The 16,806-nt window shown below is 36.6% G+C and overlaps 1 protein-coding gene across 6 annotated transcripts in view; it reads right to left on the reverse strand.

Moving 5' to 3' along the window:
- Positions 1-16,806, reverse strand: part of MTSS1 (MTSS I-BAR domain containing 1) — a 326,922-nt gene that overhangs the window by 146,345 nt on the left and 163,771 nt on the right. For all 6 annotated transcript variants that reach the window (XM_074201660.1, XM_074201656.1, XM_074201658.1 and 3 more), the window contains exons 5-6: positions 16,010-16,101; positions 11,206-11,280 (exon numbers count right to left, since the gene is read on the reverse strand). In XM_074201660.1, coding sequence (XP_074057761.1) covers positions 11,206-11,280; positions 16,010-16,101 — 167 coding nt within the window. The remainder of the gene's footprint in view (positions 1-11,205; positions 11,281-16,009; positions 16,102-16,806) is intronic.

A 16,806-nucleotide genomic window follows, 5' to 3' on the forward strand; every position in this document is an offset into this window, starting at 1 on the left:
AATGTATAAAATAAACCACACAGATTAAGTAAGCAAATCTGATTCTTCTCTTACAACACATTCAATTTTGATCTATGTTTAGCATGATTATAAATGTAAAGCCTTTATCAGATTGCTTTCTGTCGGGGTAGGGAGGAGGAGGAGGGAGAAAAAAATTGCAAAATTCAAAGCCATGCAAAAAAAAAAATGATTGGTAAATAAAAAATAAATTATGCTGAAATAGGTATCAAGATTATTTTTGAAACAGACAAAAGGACATTAGTTAAGGGCAGCTCCCCTCAATTTCCTAGATTGATCTTGATTTAGATTAAAGTATTGAGTAAATGCAGTTCTAGTGATGGAGTCCACTATAAGGATATATAAAATGTGGCATTGAGGGAGAAGATATGAGAGTGCTTACAGATTAGGCTAAAAAGATCTAGAGTTCATATATAATGTATGGGGTGTGTGTGTGTGTGTGTGTGTGTGTGTGTGTGTGTGTGTGTGTGTGTGTGTTTTATATTTCACACCAGAAATTCTAGTTAGAAATATAAGTAGTATATATTATATGGGCATTTTTTTCAAGACTTCAGTAATCTATGAGCCTGGTGTATTTCATCACTTATCAGTGCAGAAGACTACTTTAAACTCTCTCATCAGCTACAGCTGGTTTAATTATCATCTCTAAGACTGACTCCCAGACTTCTTTCTTCAGTCCCACATCACCAATCACCTACTAGTGGATTATTCAAACTGGATGTTGTGGAGATATCTCCAACTCCCTAAGTCCAAAACAGACTTCATTATCTTGCTCCACAAATCTACTGCTTTATCAAATGTTACTATTTCTGGCAAGGGCAGGATCATTTTCCCAGTCTCTCTGGTTCATCGTTCTCAAATCCTCACTCTCTCTCTCTTCCACATCAACAGTCAGTCTTTGCTCCCAAAGCCACCACTTTGGTTCAGACTATCACTACTATTTCTATCTAGATGATCACTGTGACCTTCTAATTGGTCTCTCTGCCTCAAGCCTCTATGCTCTCTAAATCCATCCTCGGAAAGCTGCCAAAGTGATTCCTTTCCACACCATTCTCCTATGAAAACAAACTCCAAGGTTGCCCTATTACCCTCTAGGTCAAACCTGTTATGCATCCTCATTATGCACCCGCTTCTAGTACTCTATGGTAGAGCCAAACTACCTTCTCTTTTCCTCACACTCTATCAATCATTTTTATGTTTTTTAACTATCCATCCTCTTTAACTGAAATACTCCCTAACCTTAGAACCCTTTACTTCTTTCAAGGGGGAGCTCTCTCTGTCTTCAGCCCCTCCACCCTACCCGACTGCTATATTGCTCCTTTCCCTAAATTCCAGGGATTCCTACTCTAGTATCATGGCATTTCAAATTCCTTTTATAATAAGGGACGTCTTAATTTGTTAATGTTTTTTAAGTAGCTTTATGTTAAAAAATGGATTCTTTAAAGCATTAAAAAAAACTTTTGAAGTTCTGGAAAGTTAAAAATGAGGATGATTGTTTTTTTATGTTAGTAACCGACCCTGGGCACCCGGCATGGGGGACTGAACAACCAGAAGGAGCCCACAGAGAGGAGCACACCAGCATCAGCCCCAAGAGATACAGCCCAGCGAAGACTTACCCACTGTTTCAGCTGGCAGGGACACACGATGAGAAAGTGCAGGATACACAATTGATACAAAAAGGAAAATAAAAAAGTCAAACTGGTATTCCAGAATTATTCCTACCTTTCATGTATTAATAATTTAGGGCATGGCATTTCTATCTGACATGACAGTGACTTAATCACCAGCCGAGGCAAGGTGATATAAAGCTCAATTTTTTGCTGGTGGTTCATGTTTTTAAGAAAACTGTTTTGGTCCTTTTCATAGAGTGACAATTTATTCTTTGTGTGTTTAATACTTCTCCACCTCTGAACAAAATAAATCTTTTGAAGAAGAGACAGTTTCTCCATCTTAAGAAAAGAGTTTACACTGGATGCTTCCTTAGGTCTAGGTCATATAACTAGATGACTTAGATGACTAGCTCTAATATTGTACCAACATATAAACAGAAATCTTAGATCATGCCTTAATACAAAGTCAAATCTGGAGATAGGGTAGTGAACTGAAATGAAAGAATAGACAGAAAGGATAAAAATAGAATTATACTTTTTTAGTTACATTTCATAGAAGAACAACTTCCTGCTTTCAACTTAGTTCAAAGACTGTGTTCTATGAGAAACCTTTTCTGGTCTCCCTTAATACTTTTTTTTTTGCAAGGCAATGGGTTTAAGTGGCTTGCCCAAGGCCACACAGCTAGGTAATTATTAAGTGTCTGAGGTCAGATTTGAACTCAGGTACTCCTGACTCCAGGGCCAGTGCTATATCCACTGTGCCACCTAGCTGCCCCCTGGTCTCCCTACCAAGAAACTTTGTTAAGTATTTATTGATTTTTATCCATTCATACATAGGATGTTCCCAAAGTCTTACTAAAGTTAGAAGCCATTAAAAAAAGATTTAAAATTTAATACGATTTTGGGGACATAGCTATGCACAGACAAAGACACAGTCATATTGTTCCCTCAATACAATGATGACTGAAAGCAAGGATTGTTTAATTTCTTGTCATTGTATGCCCAATACCTAGCTCCATGGCTTAATAAAGGCTTAATGACTGAGATAGTACTATAGAGGAACTTCAGTAATAACATAGAAGGGTATTTTTAATTCCTTAATCATAGCATTCCCTTTATTTCCACTAGTGAAACATTTGAATGGTTCCACTGCTTCCAGTTACAAATGGTTCCATTTTCTACCTAGAAATGGTTTCTCTGCTAGGTTTCTAGGAGCTTAGTCTTGAAACTGGTTTCATCATGACTAATCTTAAAATTCAAATTGTGGCAAGAGAGTGGTCAAGTGAAATTAAAAAAAAAAAATACTGCTGGCTTCCTCAATAGAGAGAGAGGATGGAGGGTTGAAGTAAATGACTGCTTCTTATTCTCTTATTCTTCTTATTCTCCCTCTTCTCTAGTTAGAAGGACAGGAAACTTCAGGATTTCAAAAGGACTTGGAGATGGGCAAAAGTGTGTTCAATTCTCTCTTCAGATACTAGTGACACTGAAATTTTCCAAGCCTAAATTTCCTCATTTGTAAAAAGAGGGATAATAATCCTCACCAGGTTACTGTGAAAATCACACGAGTGATATAAAAAGTTTTCAAATCTTTATAAGAATTATATAAATTTGAAATATAACTAATACTACTTATATATAAATTTGAAATATAACTAATACTACTTATATATAAATTGAAATATAACTAATACTACTTATTTCTTAAGGTGGTTCTGAGGATAAAATGAGATAATTTTAGTAAAATGCTTTGCAAACCTTAAAGTGCTTTAATAAACACTAGGTGATATTACTATTATTATTTAAATAACTTATTGATAATAACTATTAATCAATAATAATCCATTGACAATATTAATACCTAATACTGATATAAACAATAACAACAATGATAACATCTAAGGTTTCTTTTGCTTCTCTAAGATTTGTTGTTGAGTCTTTTCCAATTCTCTGTGACCCATCTAGGGTTTTTTTTTAGCAAATTTGAGTATATTATCAAACCTAACAACAGGATGAAGAAATGATTTTCCAAGTCATGTTTTGCTGTCAATATATTATGAGTCTATTAAACCACATACAGATACTTCTGGAGAGCAAGTGTACAAGGATGGTCAATATTTCCTCATCACTAACTATGAAAATACTGTTTGCCACAAAGGCATACCTATCATTCTCTAGGTCCCCAGAGCACTCTTAAGACAACATATATCATAGAAAAGTCATACAGACAATACTCAAGGGAAAACTATAGGTATGAGAATGTTTAGAGGTGTTCACAGAACTGTGCCATCTGAGACTCAGATCTGAAGGGTGACTCTTGGCCTTTGTGTTGCAGTCAACAGTTATTTCTATATTGTGATAGAATTCTTAAGTCTCACTGATAGGAGTCCTCCCTCTAACAAAATAATCATAACCCTCATAACCATCTCATCCTTTATTCCTGTTCTGGCCTTGCTCATGACTTTTTCTGGACTTCACATTCATGACCCCTGTACTACTGGATCACCTTAGATCTTCCTTCAGCGATAGGAGTTTCTGCCCTCAAACTCCCTGTATTCCCCTCAATCCTCACAGAATAGTTTTCTATAAGTGCTATCCCCTCTTTTTCCATTAGTAAATTCTTCCTGGAGCCTCTGTTCAGTGGAAAGGGCTAGGCTGTCTTCATTTCCTTCTAGTGTACTGATTGACTTTCTTCAGACTGTGCCCCTGACCTAGATACCTTCACAGTGGCTGGCAGACTTAAGTGCTTAATATTTCTTTGCTCCCTCCTTCCCTCCCTTTCTTAATTACTTTTTCCCCCCCTCTCTCCTTCCTTCTTCCACCCATCTGGCACAGTGAAGGCCCCCATAAGTTTTCTTTTTTTGCTATCCCATGAGTATATAACCTACCCTTCCCTCTGCCTAGCTGAACAACCCACCTCTCCTTTTATGATAAACCAAGATTTCTCCAAAGAATATTCCATGTCCCTTTTCATGGGAGGCTCATTACTGATATCATCCTGCAACCTGCTATCTCCCCAGCTTTTTTGCATTATCCTGAAAGCTAGCTCGAATTTTGATTCTTTTGTAGGATATTTAACTGTGAATATAAATAAATCAAGTTTTTTTTTTTTCCTCAAAAGACCAGAAAGAACTACCCTCAATGAGCCTTCTACACTAAGGGGAGTAGCAGACTGTGATCCATGTCCAATAGTCAGTGAGTGAGTCCACTGTGTTCAAGCCCTGCAAAGTCCCTGGAACAGCTGGAAGGGCAGCCCTGAAAATACTGAAGGGCAACTTGATATCACTGTAGGCAGGAAGAGTGGAGGGTTTATAGTGAGAGCACCTGGGCTGGAACACCACCTCTGCCTTGCCCCAGCTGGATGAACTTGAGTTGGCCTTCACTTCTCTGAGGCTCAAATTCCTCATCTGTGAAATGAGAGAGTTGGGACAGATGACCTCCGCTTCTTCTAGAAACCTAGAGTTATGATCCTATATCATAGATCTTTAAAGTATGAAAGACTCTTATTACTAAATAAATAATAAATGCTTCATTGATTTTATCATTTGAATAAAATGAATATTGCATGCAAATGGAGTGCTGGAATGTATAGTAAAAGTTCAATTAACTTGGATCTTGAACAATTGGGCATTTCAATCAACAGGAACTTTTCATTTGCATTCATTTCTAAAAGAAATAAGCAAATGTCCATGAAAAATCTCTAACAGCAGGGACTAGTTTTAACTTATTTCTAGAATATGATCTGGAGTTTGTTTAGCCCAATCGTCTACATTACATCTAGATGACTACCAATACTCACTACTACCACTACTACCACTACTACTACTACTACTACGACTACTACTACTACTACTACTACATTGCTCCTTTTCCTCCTTCCCCCAAATTAGCACCACCACAAACCATAACTAACATTTGCGTAGCAGTTACTAACAATGTGCCAGGTACTGGGTTAAGAGTGTTACAATTATCTTATTTGAGTCTTACAACAACCTTAGGAGGGAGGTGATATTATTTTCTCCATTTTATAGATGAGGAAATTGAAGCACAGAGAGATTAAGTAACTTGACCAGGGTCCCACAGCTAGTAAATATCTGAGGCTGGATCTCAACTTAGGTCTTCCTAACTACTACTACCACCACCACCATCAAAACTACATTACTACTACTTTGACCATCATTACTACAACTAGTACTGCTACTAGCACATCACCTCTATTACTAGCACCACCACCACCTTCACAATTACATCATTATTACTATTAAGACCAATATCATCATCATTACTTCTACTATTACTACTACAAGTACATCATCTCTATTACTACTATTATTAACTCCAACACATCTATCACTCCTACAACCATCATAACTATTGCTGCTCTCACCACCACCATCATCACAATTACAACACTACAACTACTAAGACCAACATCATCATTACTTCTTCTTCTACTATTACTACTACCACCACTACCACCATAACTACATCACTACTACAACCATCATCATTACTATTACTATTAGCACCAACATCATCACAACTATATCACTACTATTAGTAAGACCAACATCATTATCATCACTTCTACTACTACTACTACTACTACTACTACTACTACTACTACTACTACCACCACCATCTCCATCACCACTATTATTTCTACTTCCACCAAAATTATTACTTTTACTACTACCATCACCATGACTACAAACACTACCACCATTATTCATAATAATAGCTAGCATTTATATAGTGCCTACTACAGTCCAGGTGCTATGTTAAGAGCTTTAAAAATATTATCTCATTTTATCTTCAAAACAACCCTGGGAATTATTATCTCCTATTTAACAGATGAGGAAACAGACAAAACAAGGGCAAGAGACTTGCCCAGAGTCACATACAGCTAGGAATTGTTTGAGAATGGATCTGAACTCAGGCCTTCCCTACCTGCAGGCCCAGTGACTTATCCACTAAGTCACCTACCTGCCCCCTTTATGTGCTTTTATATACAAACAAAAATCACAAAGAAACTCAGAAGTTGCTTTATAAAAAGAATTCATGTTCAGAATGATGATCCTGAGGCATTCAAAGAAATATTCAGTTATGCTTCCCCTAATGCACGAAATCAGGCAAAAGAAACTATATTTTAGAAACATTTTTAACCAAGGTTGACTTGGTGCTTTCTACAAATCTTACTATATCAGGAAATTTAGGACATTCTTTTTTCCCCCCAGAGTTAACTGATGCTCTTCCTGGACCTGTCCCAATAATACCTAAGACTAGCACTGCAATTCTCCACCCATTTTATACAAAGATGATCTAGTAATATTGGCAGGCTGTCACATGGAAGTCACTCCAAGCAAACTGAGTGTTCCTAGTCTCAAAAAGGAATATTGAAGGTAGAATACCCTAAGATGAAAATGAGGAAAAGAAATACTCCAGAATGAATGCAGATACAAGAATTCAGATACAAGGATGAATTAAAATTAGGGTCAGAGCTGGAATTGTGTAGAAGTAACTTTTCTTGTTTTATCTCTGTCAAATTCTCAGCTTCCTTTAGAATCGTCAAATCAATCAGCTAGTGAATAAAAATTCATTGAGCACCTACTCACTATGCTAAGTTCTGGAGATAAAAAGGAAAGCAAAAAACCAGTCTATTCTTAAAGAGATCACTGTCAAATAGGGGAGTTGGCATGAAAACAGCAATGTAAAAATAAGATGAATACAGGATAAATCCAAGGTAATCAAGAGAAAGAAGGACCTGGCATTAAAGGTCATCAGAAAAGGCTTCTCACAGAAGTAGGAATTTTAGCTGAGACTTGAAGGAAGCCAAGAAGCAGAGAATTTCATAACCTTAGTGTCTATTAATACCTCTAAATTCAAAAGCTATAAACTTTTAAAATATTTTTCAGTAGTCAATATTATTGATCTTCTATAAAATATTACTAGCCATAGGAGACATGACTGTCAACTCTAGCTCCCAGTATCCCTGTTAAAAACACATTGATCAGCAAAGATAGCTTAGTAACCTAATTATGCCCAGAACTGTCCTAGGTGCTGAAAATAAAAGGGGGGGATGGGACACACAGACAAAAACAGAATGGTTCCCAGTCTTGATAGGCTTTCATTCTACTGTACAGATCTATTTAGGAAAAGTCAATTAAATAATGGCCAGAAGAAACTGCAGCTATAATGAATATATATATATATATATATATATATGTATATGTATATGTATATGTATATATATATATATATATATGAATATGAATGGGTGGATGTTAGATTATTTTTTACTTTAAAAATTAGTTTTTTACATGAATCGAATAATTTTACTAATTTTAGACACGAATTTATCAAAATCTTCTAAGAACCTATAATAATTTATTGTTTCACACTATACCTTACATAAAAATCCTTTTAATTGCTTTTTTTGTAAGAAAGCAGCAGTTGAGAGAAAAGAATAATAATCTGAAGTTTATTTTCCCCTGCAATGTTGTTGTTTCTCTTTAATAAAAGTCAAGGGATGTTTCTTACACTTTTCTTTTAAACTTGAAAGCATCCAACACATCAGACATAGCAAAGAGAAGCTACTCAATGAATTTGGATTTAAATGCCCAATTGCTCTAGGAGAAATCTGTGATATCCAAATCAATCTCAAATGGGAGAATCTGGTCAGTTTCCTACATGGAAAAAAGAGCTTCTGAAACTTTTAAGAATCTCTGAAAAGTATAGGTTTTTTCCCCATACCCATTTCCTCCATCTCTAATCTCAGTCCCTAAAGCACTGGGTGGATTGAGAGTAGAGAATTAGTGGCTAGAGGGGAATGGAGTGAATTGAAGCAGACACATTAACAATGCCTGTTCTGTGTGGGTTGTAGAAAAGATAAAATGATTATGTCCTGCTAGAAACAACCTTCATATTTAGGAAAGGAAAAATTCCCCGAATCAAAACAAACTGACTAGAAGAGCTCTGTCTCTAGAAGGACATTAGTACTGAAATAGGGATGAAGACAGGTTAGAGGATCAGTAATCATTGCATCTCAAAAGAATCTCCTTTTACCTCCAACTTCCTTTCAAGACTTAACATGCAAGAGACCTATCCTGGGCCTCTCCAGTGAGATTACCTTCCATTTACATTGTATATACACTGTACAATTATTTGCATTATCTCCCTCATCAGAATGGGGGACTCCTTGAAGGCAGGCATCATCTTTTTACTCTTCTTTGTTTCTTCATGATTCACACAGTTTCTGGCACTTAATAAATTCTTACTGATTATGTTGTTGAATGACTTGACTAGGCAAAATGAATACCCTGTATTTAACTTTTCTGTCTATTCTCATTCCAAAAAGACCTAGAATGACTTAAATTGTAGAAATTTAACTGATCCAATAGTCAACTAGTACTTATTAAATACTGGGGATATAAAGAAAAGCAAAAAATATAAAGAAGGGCATACTCTCAATTAAAGGTGGGGACAATTTGCAAACAATAGGTATAAACAAGATATGTACAGTATAAATTGAGTAATCTCAGAAGGAAGGCACTAAGATTAAGGTGACCACTGTTCAAGTGACCTCATGTTTCTTCTCTGAGCCTCAGTTTCTTTATCTAGAAATTAAAGAGGTAAGATTAGATCAGATCATCCCTAAGATCTCTTATACAATTAAATCTATTATTTTAAATGGGGAGTTTGTATTTACTACTTGAGAGACCAGACTTTTTGATTAAAAAAAAAATCAAAAGTAACTGAGTTGAGAATTAGACATGGAGCCTCAAGTCCTGAATCTGAGCACCGGAAATTTTACTTATTGCTTGTGTGACTTGAGGAAGTCTCTGAGTGACAGAGGGGCATATTGGATCTGGAATGAGAGAATTTAAGCTCCAATTTTTATGCTCTCACCTACTCTGTGACCTTAATGATATTGTACTTTGGACCTCAGTTTCCCCATATGGAAAACTGAGAGGGGCAACTGAGTTCCCTTTCAATTCTCTATCTAATGATTTTATATTTATCTTCTCTAGACCTCAGTCTCTTCACCTGTAAAATGAAGGATTTGGACTAAATGACCTCTGAAATTCCTTTTAACTCTAAATCTATGTTAGCTCTTTCCCAAACAAGAATACTGAAGATTCCAATCAGGACCTCAACTGCACTAATTATCGGGCTGAAAAGAAAACATTAATTGTCTTTAAAGAGGCTCACCTCAGAAGTCTCAATCTAACCCTGAATCAGAAATAGTGATATGAGTATAATGCAAAGAAACAAAAACTCATAAGCTACATATTAAAAAAAAAAGTCTCATTAAGTCTCATAAAGAACTAATAAAAGATCTCAGAAATCTACCTACAGGGCAGCATCAAGGATGATTCTACCAAAAGATCGCTAACGTCATTTTCTCCAGTAAAGAGTAGAAAGAACACTTTACTTGAGAATCAGATCCAATCCAAACCTGACATATAATGGCTGTCTGACCTTGGATAAGTCACTCACCTTTCTATAGTTCAACTACTTCTTCCATCAAATGAAGAAAACAGATTAATATATGACTTGTCTTATTTATAGCATGGACTCCGTTGGCAGTCTGGTGAAGTTTAATGAAATGGATCCATTTTCAGAATATTTTAAAATATATTCAAAAAATACATGGGACTACAAAGGGAATTATATTGAAATGTTATTGAAGTATAATTTAAAAAAAAACAGAAGTTCTCAGACTCTCCGTCAAGAATCCTTGGACTAATGATTCCTAGATAGTTCCTTTCAGGCTCTAACGTGATGGGATTCTGTGGATGCTGAAAACTGAATTGCTGAGACATTTTGGACCTTTTCCCTGCTCACCTCCAAGCTCCTAATCTCAATTATGCCTTTTCAAAGATGACTCCTTATGTTAGCTGTTTGATATTTCATACAAAATAGACCAGGGACAAATGAAGCTTTGTTACACAGAGCCTATCATCTGTCACAGACCTGGGTGTAAATGGATGCAGAACAATGCCTAGAAAAGGAAAGAAAAGTAAAGCAGGCCCTTGCTGAGACTGTTTTGTAATATGCCTTCATGTTACCAAGAGCTATGTGTATAATTGCTAGCCAGCTCAGAAACAACATCCTGCTCTCAATGCAGTCATTTTATGAATCTTACAAGATTTAATAAAGGGTTAGGAGATTATAGGCTCGGAAAGATGGAGGAGAAAATAGAATGATTTCTGCTATAATTACTACTGAACATTTGCATAAGGCTTTTATGCTTTTCCCAAGGCTTCTAGGAAATTTATAGGTTTCATTATCCTGCACAATACGAAGAGATGCTGTCAGCTTTTGAAGACAAAAAAGAAGAAAAATCATATATCATTTCAATCATGCCTTATATTAATACAAATTTTTAACCAAGAGGTCTTGAATCAAGTTTCTAAATTTTGTTCAACCCTATGTGGACATGTAGGAAGTGGGACAACATGGAACATATCCCAGAAAATTAAATGTTTTTTAACATTTCAGATATAAATTTGCCATTCTTTTTTTTTCATTCTTTTCTAAATGTGAAAAATATTAATGATGAAATTGTAAGCATTACCTTTTTTGGCTTTCTTCTGAAGTTTCAATGTATCTGATGATTTCTTTTTTATCTCTTGGCGGGCTTTCTTGTATTCTAAAAAAGAGTGAGAGTTTTTAGTAAACTTCAACTTGAAAAATGGTAAAAGGAACAAATATTTACTTTGTGATGAAAAGTTCAATAATAACATGACCCATCAACTATGCACAGACTGCTGTTAAAAAAATACCTTAGGCTAGCATTTTGAAACAGAGGAGCTATTAAATTCAAGACAGAATAAGTTGATAATCAGCAGTGGAAAGGCACTGCAAGTAAAGGGGATCAGGAAAGGACTTTTGTAGAAGAACCAAGTCCTGAATGAAGAGAGCCGGGAAGCCAAGGAGGAAGAGGTTAAAGGGAGTGAGTATATTTCAGAGATAAAGATACAGGCCTAGAGTGGGAGAAAAGACCTGAAGCAGGGAGATCAATTGGAAGACTACTGACATAGTGCAGACAAGAAATGAGTAGAGGGCCTCTCCTAAGGTGATGGCTGCGTGAGGAGAGAAAACTAGTTATAAAGTTAGAAATGTTAAAAATTGACAACAGATTGGATCCTTCATAGTAATAGGAAAGGGAAACAATTTGGAAGGGAATAATAAAGACTACTGTTTTGGAAATGTTGAGTTTGAGCTGCCTATAAATCTGCCACGAGATGGCCAAAAGACAGTTGGTCAGTTGTTATTCAGTCATGTCTGATTCTTCTTGACTTCATTTGGAGTTTTCTTGGTAAAGACGCCGGCGTGATTTACCATTTCTTTCTCCAGATCATTTTACGGATGAAAAAATTGGGGTAAAGAGAGTTAAGGAATTGCCCAGCAGCACACAACTAGCAAGTATCTTTTTTTAAAAATTTATTTATTTTTGAACTTTACAGTTTTCCCCCTAATCTCTCTTCCCTCCCCCCACACATACAGAAGGCAGTCTGATAGTTTTTACGTTGTTTCTATGCTATACACTGATCCAAATTGAATGTATTGAGAGAGAAATCATACCCTTAAGAAAAAAAATAAAGTATAAGAGATAGCAAAATTACATAATAAGATAACTTAAAAAAAATTACAAGTAATAGTATTTGTCTTTGTTTACACCCCAGAATTCTTTCTCTGGATACAGATGGTATTCTCCATCACAGATATCCCCAAATTGTCCCTGATTGTTGTGCTGATGGAATGAGCAAGTTCATCAAGGATGATCATCACCCTCATGTTGCTGTTAGGGTGTACAATGTTCTTCTGGCTCTGCTCATCTCACTCAGCATCAGTTCATGCAAATCCTTCCAGGCTTCCCCGAATTCCCATCCCTCCTGGTTTCACAATAGTGTTCCATAATGTACACATACCACACCTGTTCAGCCATTCCCCAATTAATGGACATTCACTCAATTCCAAGTCTTTGCCACCACAAACGGGGCTGCCATGAATATTCTTGGATAAATGATGTTTCTACCCTTTTCCATGATCTCTTCAGGGTGTAGACACAGTAGTGGTATTGCTGGATCAAAGGGTATACACATTTTTATTGCCTTTGGGTGTAATTCTGAATTGCTCTCCAAAAAGGTTGGATGAGTTCACAGCTCCACCAACAATTAGTGTCCCAGATTTCCCACATCCCTTCCAGCATTGATCAATGTTTTTTTTTGGTCTTATTGGCCAGAGATGTGAGGTGGTACCTCAGAGATGCTTTAATTTACATGTCTCTGATCAGTAAAGATTTAGAGCAATATTTCACATGACAATGGATCGTTTTGATTTCCTTATCTGTAAATTGCCTCTGTGTATCCTTTGACCATTTGTAAACTGGGGATAGCAAGTATCTTTGAGGCTGGATTGGAACTCATAAAGATGAGTCTTCCTGACTCTGAGCCCAAAAACCTATTCACAATGCCACCTAGCTTTCAAAGAAAGTAGCATTAGATAGATAGATTTGAGAATCATCTGTGTAGAGTTGATCACTGAATCTATGATAGATCATGAGATCACCAAAGGAAATAGTATAGTTAGAAGAGATGAGGGTCAAAGACAGAGACTCAAGGAATACCTATATTTAATGGAGACTAAGAAGAAGCAAAATGGATCTACAGAAAGCGAACTTGCAGTATCAAAAAACCTTGGGAGGACTGATTATTCCAGAGAAGGTAGTCAAAAATATGAGCCTACAAAGAGGTCAAAAAGGATGAGAACTAAGAAAATGTCATTAAGAGTGACTGGTTCCTCTGGACTGGGAAGTTAGTTGTTGAATGATGAAATAAGAAGTTACATTGATGAGAGTCTAGAAGTGAGTGAGCTAAAAAGAAGGTGGGCCCCTTCTTCAGGTCAACAGCTAGCAGAGATGGTAGGATCAAATGAGGATTTTTAAAGATAAAGTGCATATGAGCAACTGAGGAAAAGACAGAAAGGAAGTTCCACAAGAGTAGGGGCTGATTTGGCCTTTGTACTGCTATCCCTAGCAGTATACTGGCATGTACACTATACATACTGGCATACAGTAGAATTTACAAAATCTCATTTGTTACCATCTCAGGGAAGGGGGAGGGAATGGATGGTGGGAGGGAGGGATAGAATTTGGAACTTAAAACTTTAAATAAAAATGGTAATACAAAAAAAGATGTCTTTAAGACATTCTGAACTGAACAATATATCCAAAAGAGAACTCATTATCTTTCCCCCAGACTATTCCCATCTCCCACCTTCCCTATTTTGTAGATGGCAACACCATCCTCTCAATCCCAATGGGCTCACAACAGAGGAGTCATCTTGATTAATCACTACCAACCCCAATCCAATCTGTTACCAAGGGCCCTAGATTTCATTACAATACCTCCCAAATATGCCCCCTTCTCCCCTCTGATACTACCACCACTGTAGTGCAGACCCTCAATGTCTCACACCTGGATTACTGCAATAGCTGCTGGAGTATCTGCCTGCCTCAAGTCTCTCCTCACTCCCATCCATCCTCTAATTTGGCCACTAAAGTGATTTTTTCCCCCCTTTAAGTGCAGTTTTGATCCTCTCACCTCCTTCAATAAACTCCAGGGACTCCCTATTGCCTTCAGGATCAAATACAAAATGTTTCATTTGCTTAACAAATTGTGGTATGTGAGGATAATGGAATACTATTCTGCTATAAGAAATACTCTTAGTAAAACCTGGAAAGACTTACATGAGCAAATGCAATGGGAAATGTACCACACAAAGTAATGGCAATATTGCAGGATGATGAACTGTGACTGAGTTATCTTTTCTTATTAATGCTAAGATCCAAGACAACTCTGAAGGACTTAAGATAAAGAATACTATTCATCCCCAAAGTCAGAGCTGATAGTGTCTGAATACAGACTGAAGCATATTTTTTAAAATTTCTATTTTTCTTGAGGTTTCTCTTTTTGGGGGTGGTGGGGGTGGGGGAGGGGGACTATGCTTACTTTCATAACATGACTATTATGGTAATGTCTGGCATGACTACACATTTTTAACCTATTATCAAATAACTTGCTTTCTCAATGAGGGGGTGTGAGGTGGGAAGAAGGAAGAGAATTTGGAACTCAAGAGTTTAAAAATGAATGTTAAAACTTTGGGTTTTTTTACATGTAAGTGGGGAAAAACAAAATAAAATAAAGAATTCACATATTAAAAAACTGTTTGACATTCAAAGTCCTTCATAACCTAGGTCCCTCCTTTCTTTCATATCTTCTTACACCTTACTTCCCAACACATAGTCTTCAAACCAGTGATACTTGGCTTCCTGGCTCTTTCACAAATAATACATTCTTTCTCTAGGCTCTGCATATTTTCTCTTGCTATCTTCCATTTCTGGAACACTCTCCCTCCTCTGTTCTGACTACTGACCTCCCTGGCTTCTACTAAATTGCAAATAAAATCCTGTCTTCTAAAGGAAGCCTCCCCAATCTCTCAATTCCAGAGTTTCCTTCTGTAAATTATTGCCTATTAATCGTACATATAGCTTGTTTGTACATTTGCTCGCTTGCTATCCCGTTAGATTGCAAGCTCCTTGAGGGCAGGGTCTGTCTTTTGGCTTATATTCCCAAATCTTAGCACAGTGGTACCACCTAGCATAAATCTAATCCTAGCAGCCACTTCAACTTCCTCAAAGACTAGAGCTGAATGGGGTCCTGGTGGTCATCTAGATCAACCTTCACACACTGAACAGATGACAGAACAGAGACCCAGGAGTTAACTGACTTAAGTAAATTCACACTGGTTAGAAGTACCAGAGGTAGAATTCAAACCCAGAACCTGGGACTGTCTGCTGTTTCACTTTGAACCCCCAACATTAGGTGTTTAATAATTTTTTTTTTTAGGTTTTTGCAAGGCAATGGGGTTAAGCGGCTGGCCCAAGGCCACACGGCTAGGTAATTATTAAGTGTCTGAGACTGGATTTGAACCCAGGTACTCCTGACTCCAAGGCCAGTGCTTTATCCACTACGCCACCTAGCCACCCCTGAGTCATCAATTCCTACAGTAACAAAGCATTGTGCTATAAAACCCAAGAGGTTAGTTTTCAAAACAAATGTTTAATACAGTAATACATTTGTTGTGATGTGAGTCTAGTTGAGTTCATTTTCACCAAATTTCACCAAATAGAGGATTAAGGTATTTGCTTTTTACCTTAACAAAAAAAAAAAAATCACCTTTTATTGTTTTCAGATATAATCAGTTTGCTAATGGATCAGTCCCCAGTTCAAGACCAGAGGACTCTTGCTGGTATTCTGAAGAATAGAGAGCCATCCTGTCATATTCCAAAGTACTACAAAATATCCAAGAAATACCTTTTGCATGGTCTTTATCCAGCTGGTTGGCCACTTTCTTCCATTCTTCCATCTGTTCTTGAAGTGGGTTTATCAGGCAATCAATTAAAGCACTTTTTTTCATAAAAAGATAAAAAAAATAATTCATGTTAGCCAAAGTTCCAAATTTTCCTCCATCTAAACAACTTTTCAGATTTGTAGGTGCAGACCAAGAACCCAACTACCTTCAAGTTCTAACTAAAAATTCCATTTTCCTCAGGAAGCCTTTTCCACTTTCCCTTAATTCAATCAAGTGATCAAGAAATACACATAAAGCACCTACTATAAATCAGGTGCTATGCTAAGCACTAGATATACAAAGAGAGGCAAAAGACAATCCATGACACTCAAAATTTAGTCCCAGTGACTTCCCTCTCTTAATTACCTCCAATTTATCCTGTACACAATTTTCTAGAACAAAGATGTCTATGTGTTTTTTTTCTCCCATTAAAATGTAAACTCCTTGAATCCATTTTTTGAATTTATCTTAGTATACCCAGGGTGCTAAATAAATGTTTACTGAATGACCATCCATGTAATGGATAGTAAATACACAAAATAACTAATATTTATAGAGCACTGTAATATCTATAAAATATTATATATATATATATATTGATTCTCACAGCAACCCTGTGAGATAGGTGCTATAATTATACCCATTTTATAGATGAAGAAACTGAGGCTAAAAGCAGTTAAGTCATTTGTCCAAAGGTCGAAAAAGGCAGTAAATATCTGAGGCTGGATTGAATTCCCAGGTCCTCCTGATTCTAAATCTT

The sequence above is a fragment of the Macrotis lagotis genome, chromosome X, assembly GCF_037893015.1.
Source record: "Macrotis lagotis isolate mMagLag1 chromosome X, bilby.v1.9.chrom.fasta, whole genome shotgun sequence".
Taxonomy (NCBI): Eukaryota; Metazoa; Chordata; class Mammalia; order Peramelemorphia; family Peramelidae; genus Macrotis; species Macrotis lagotis.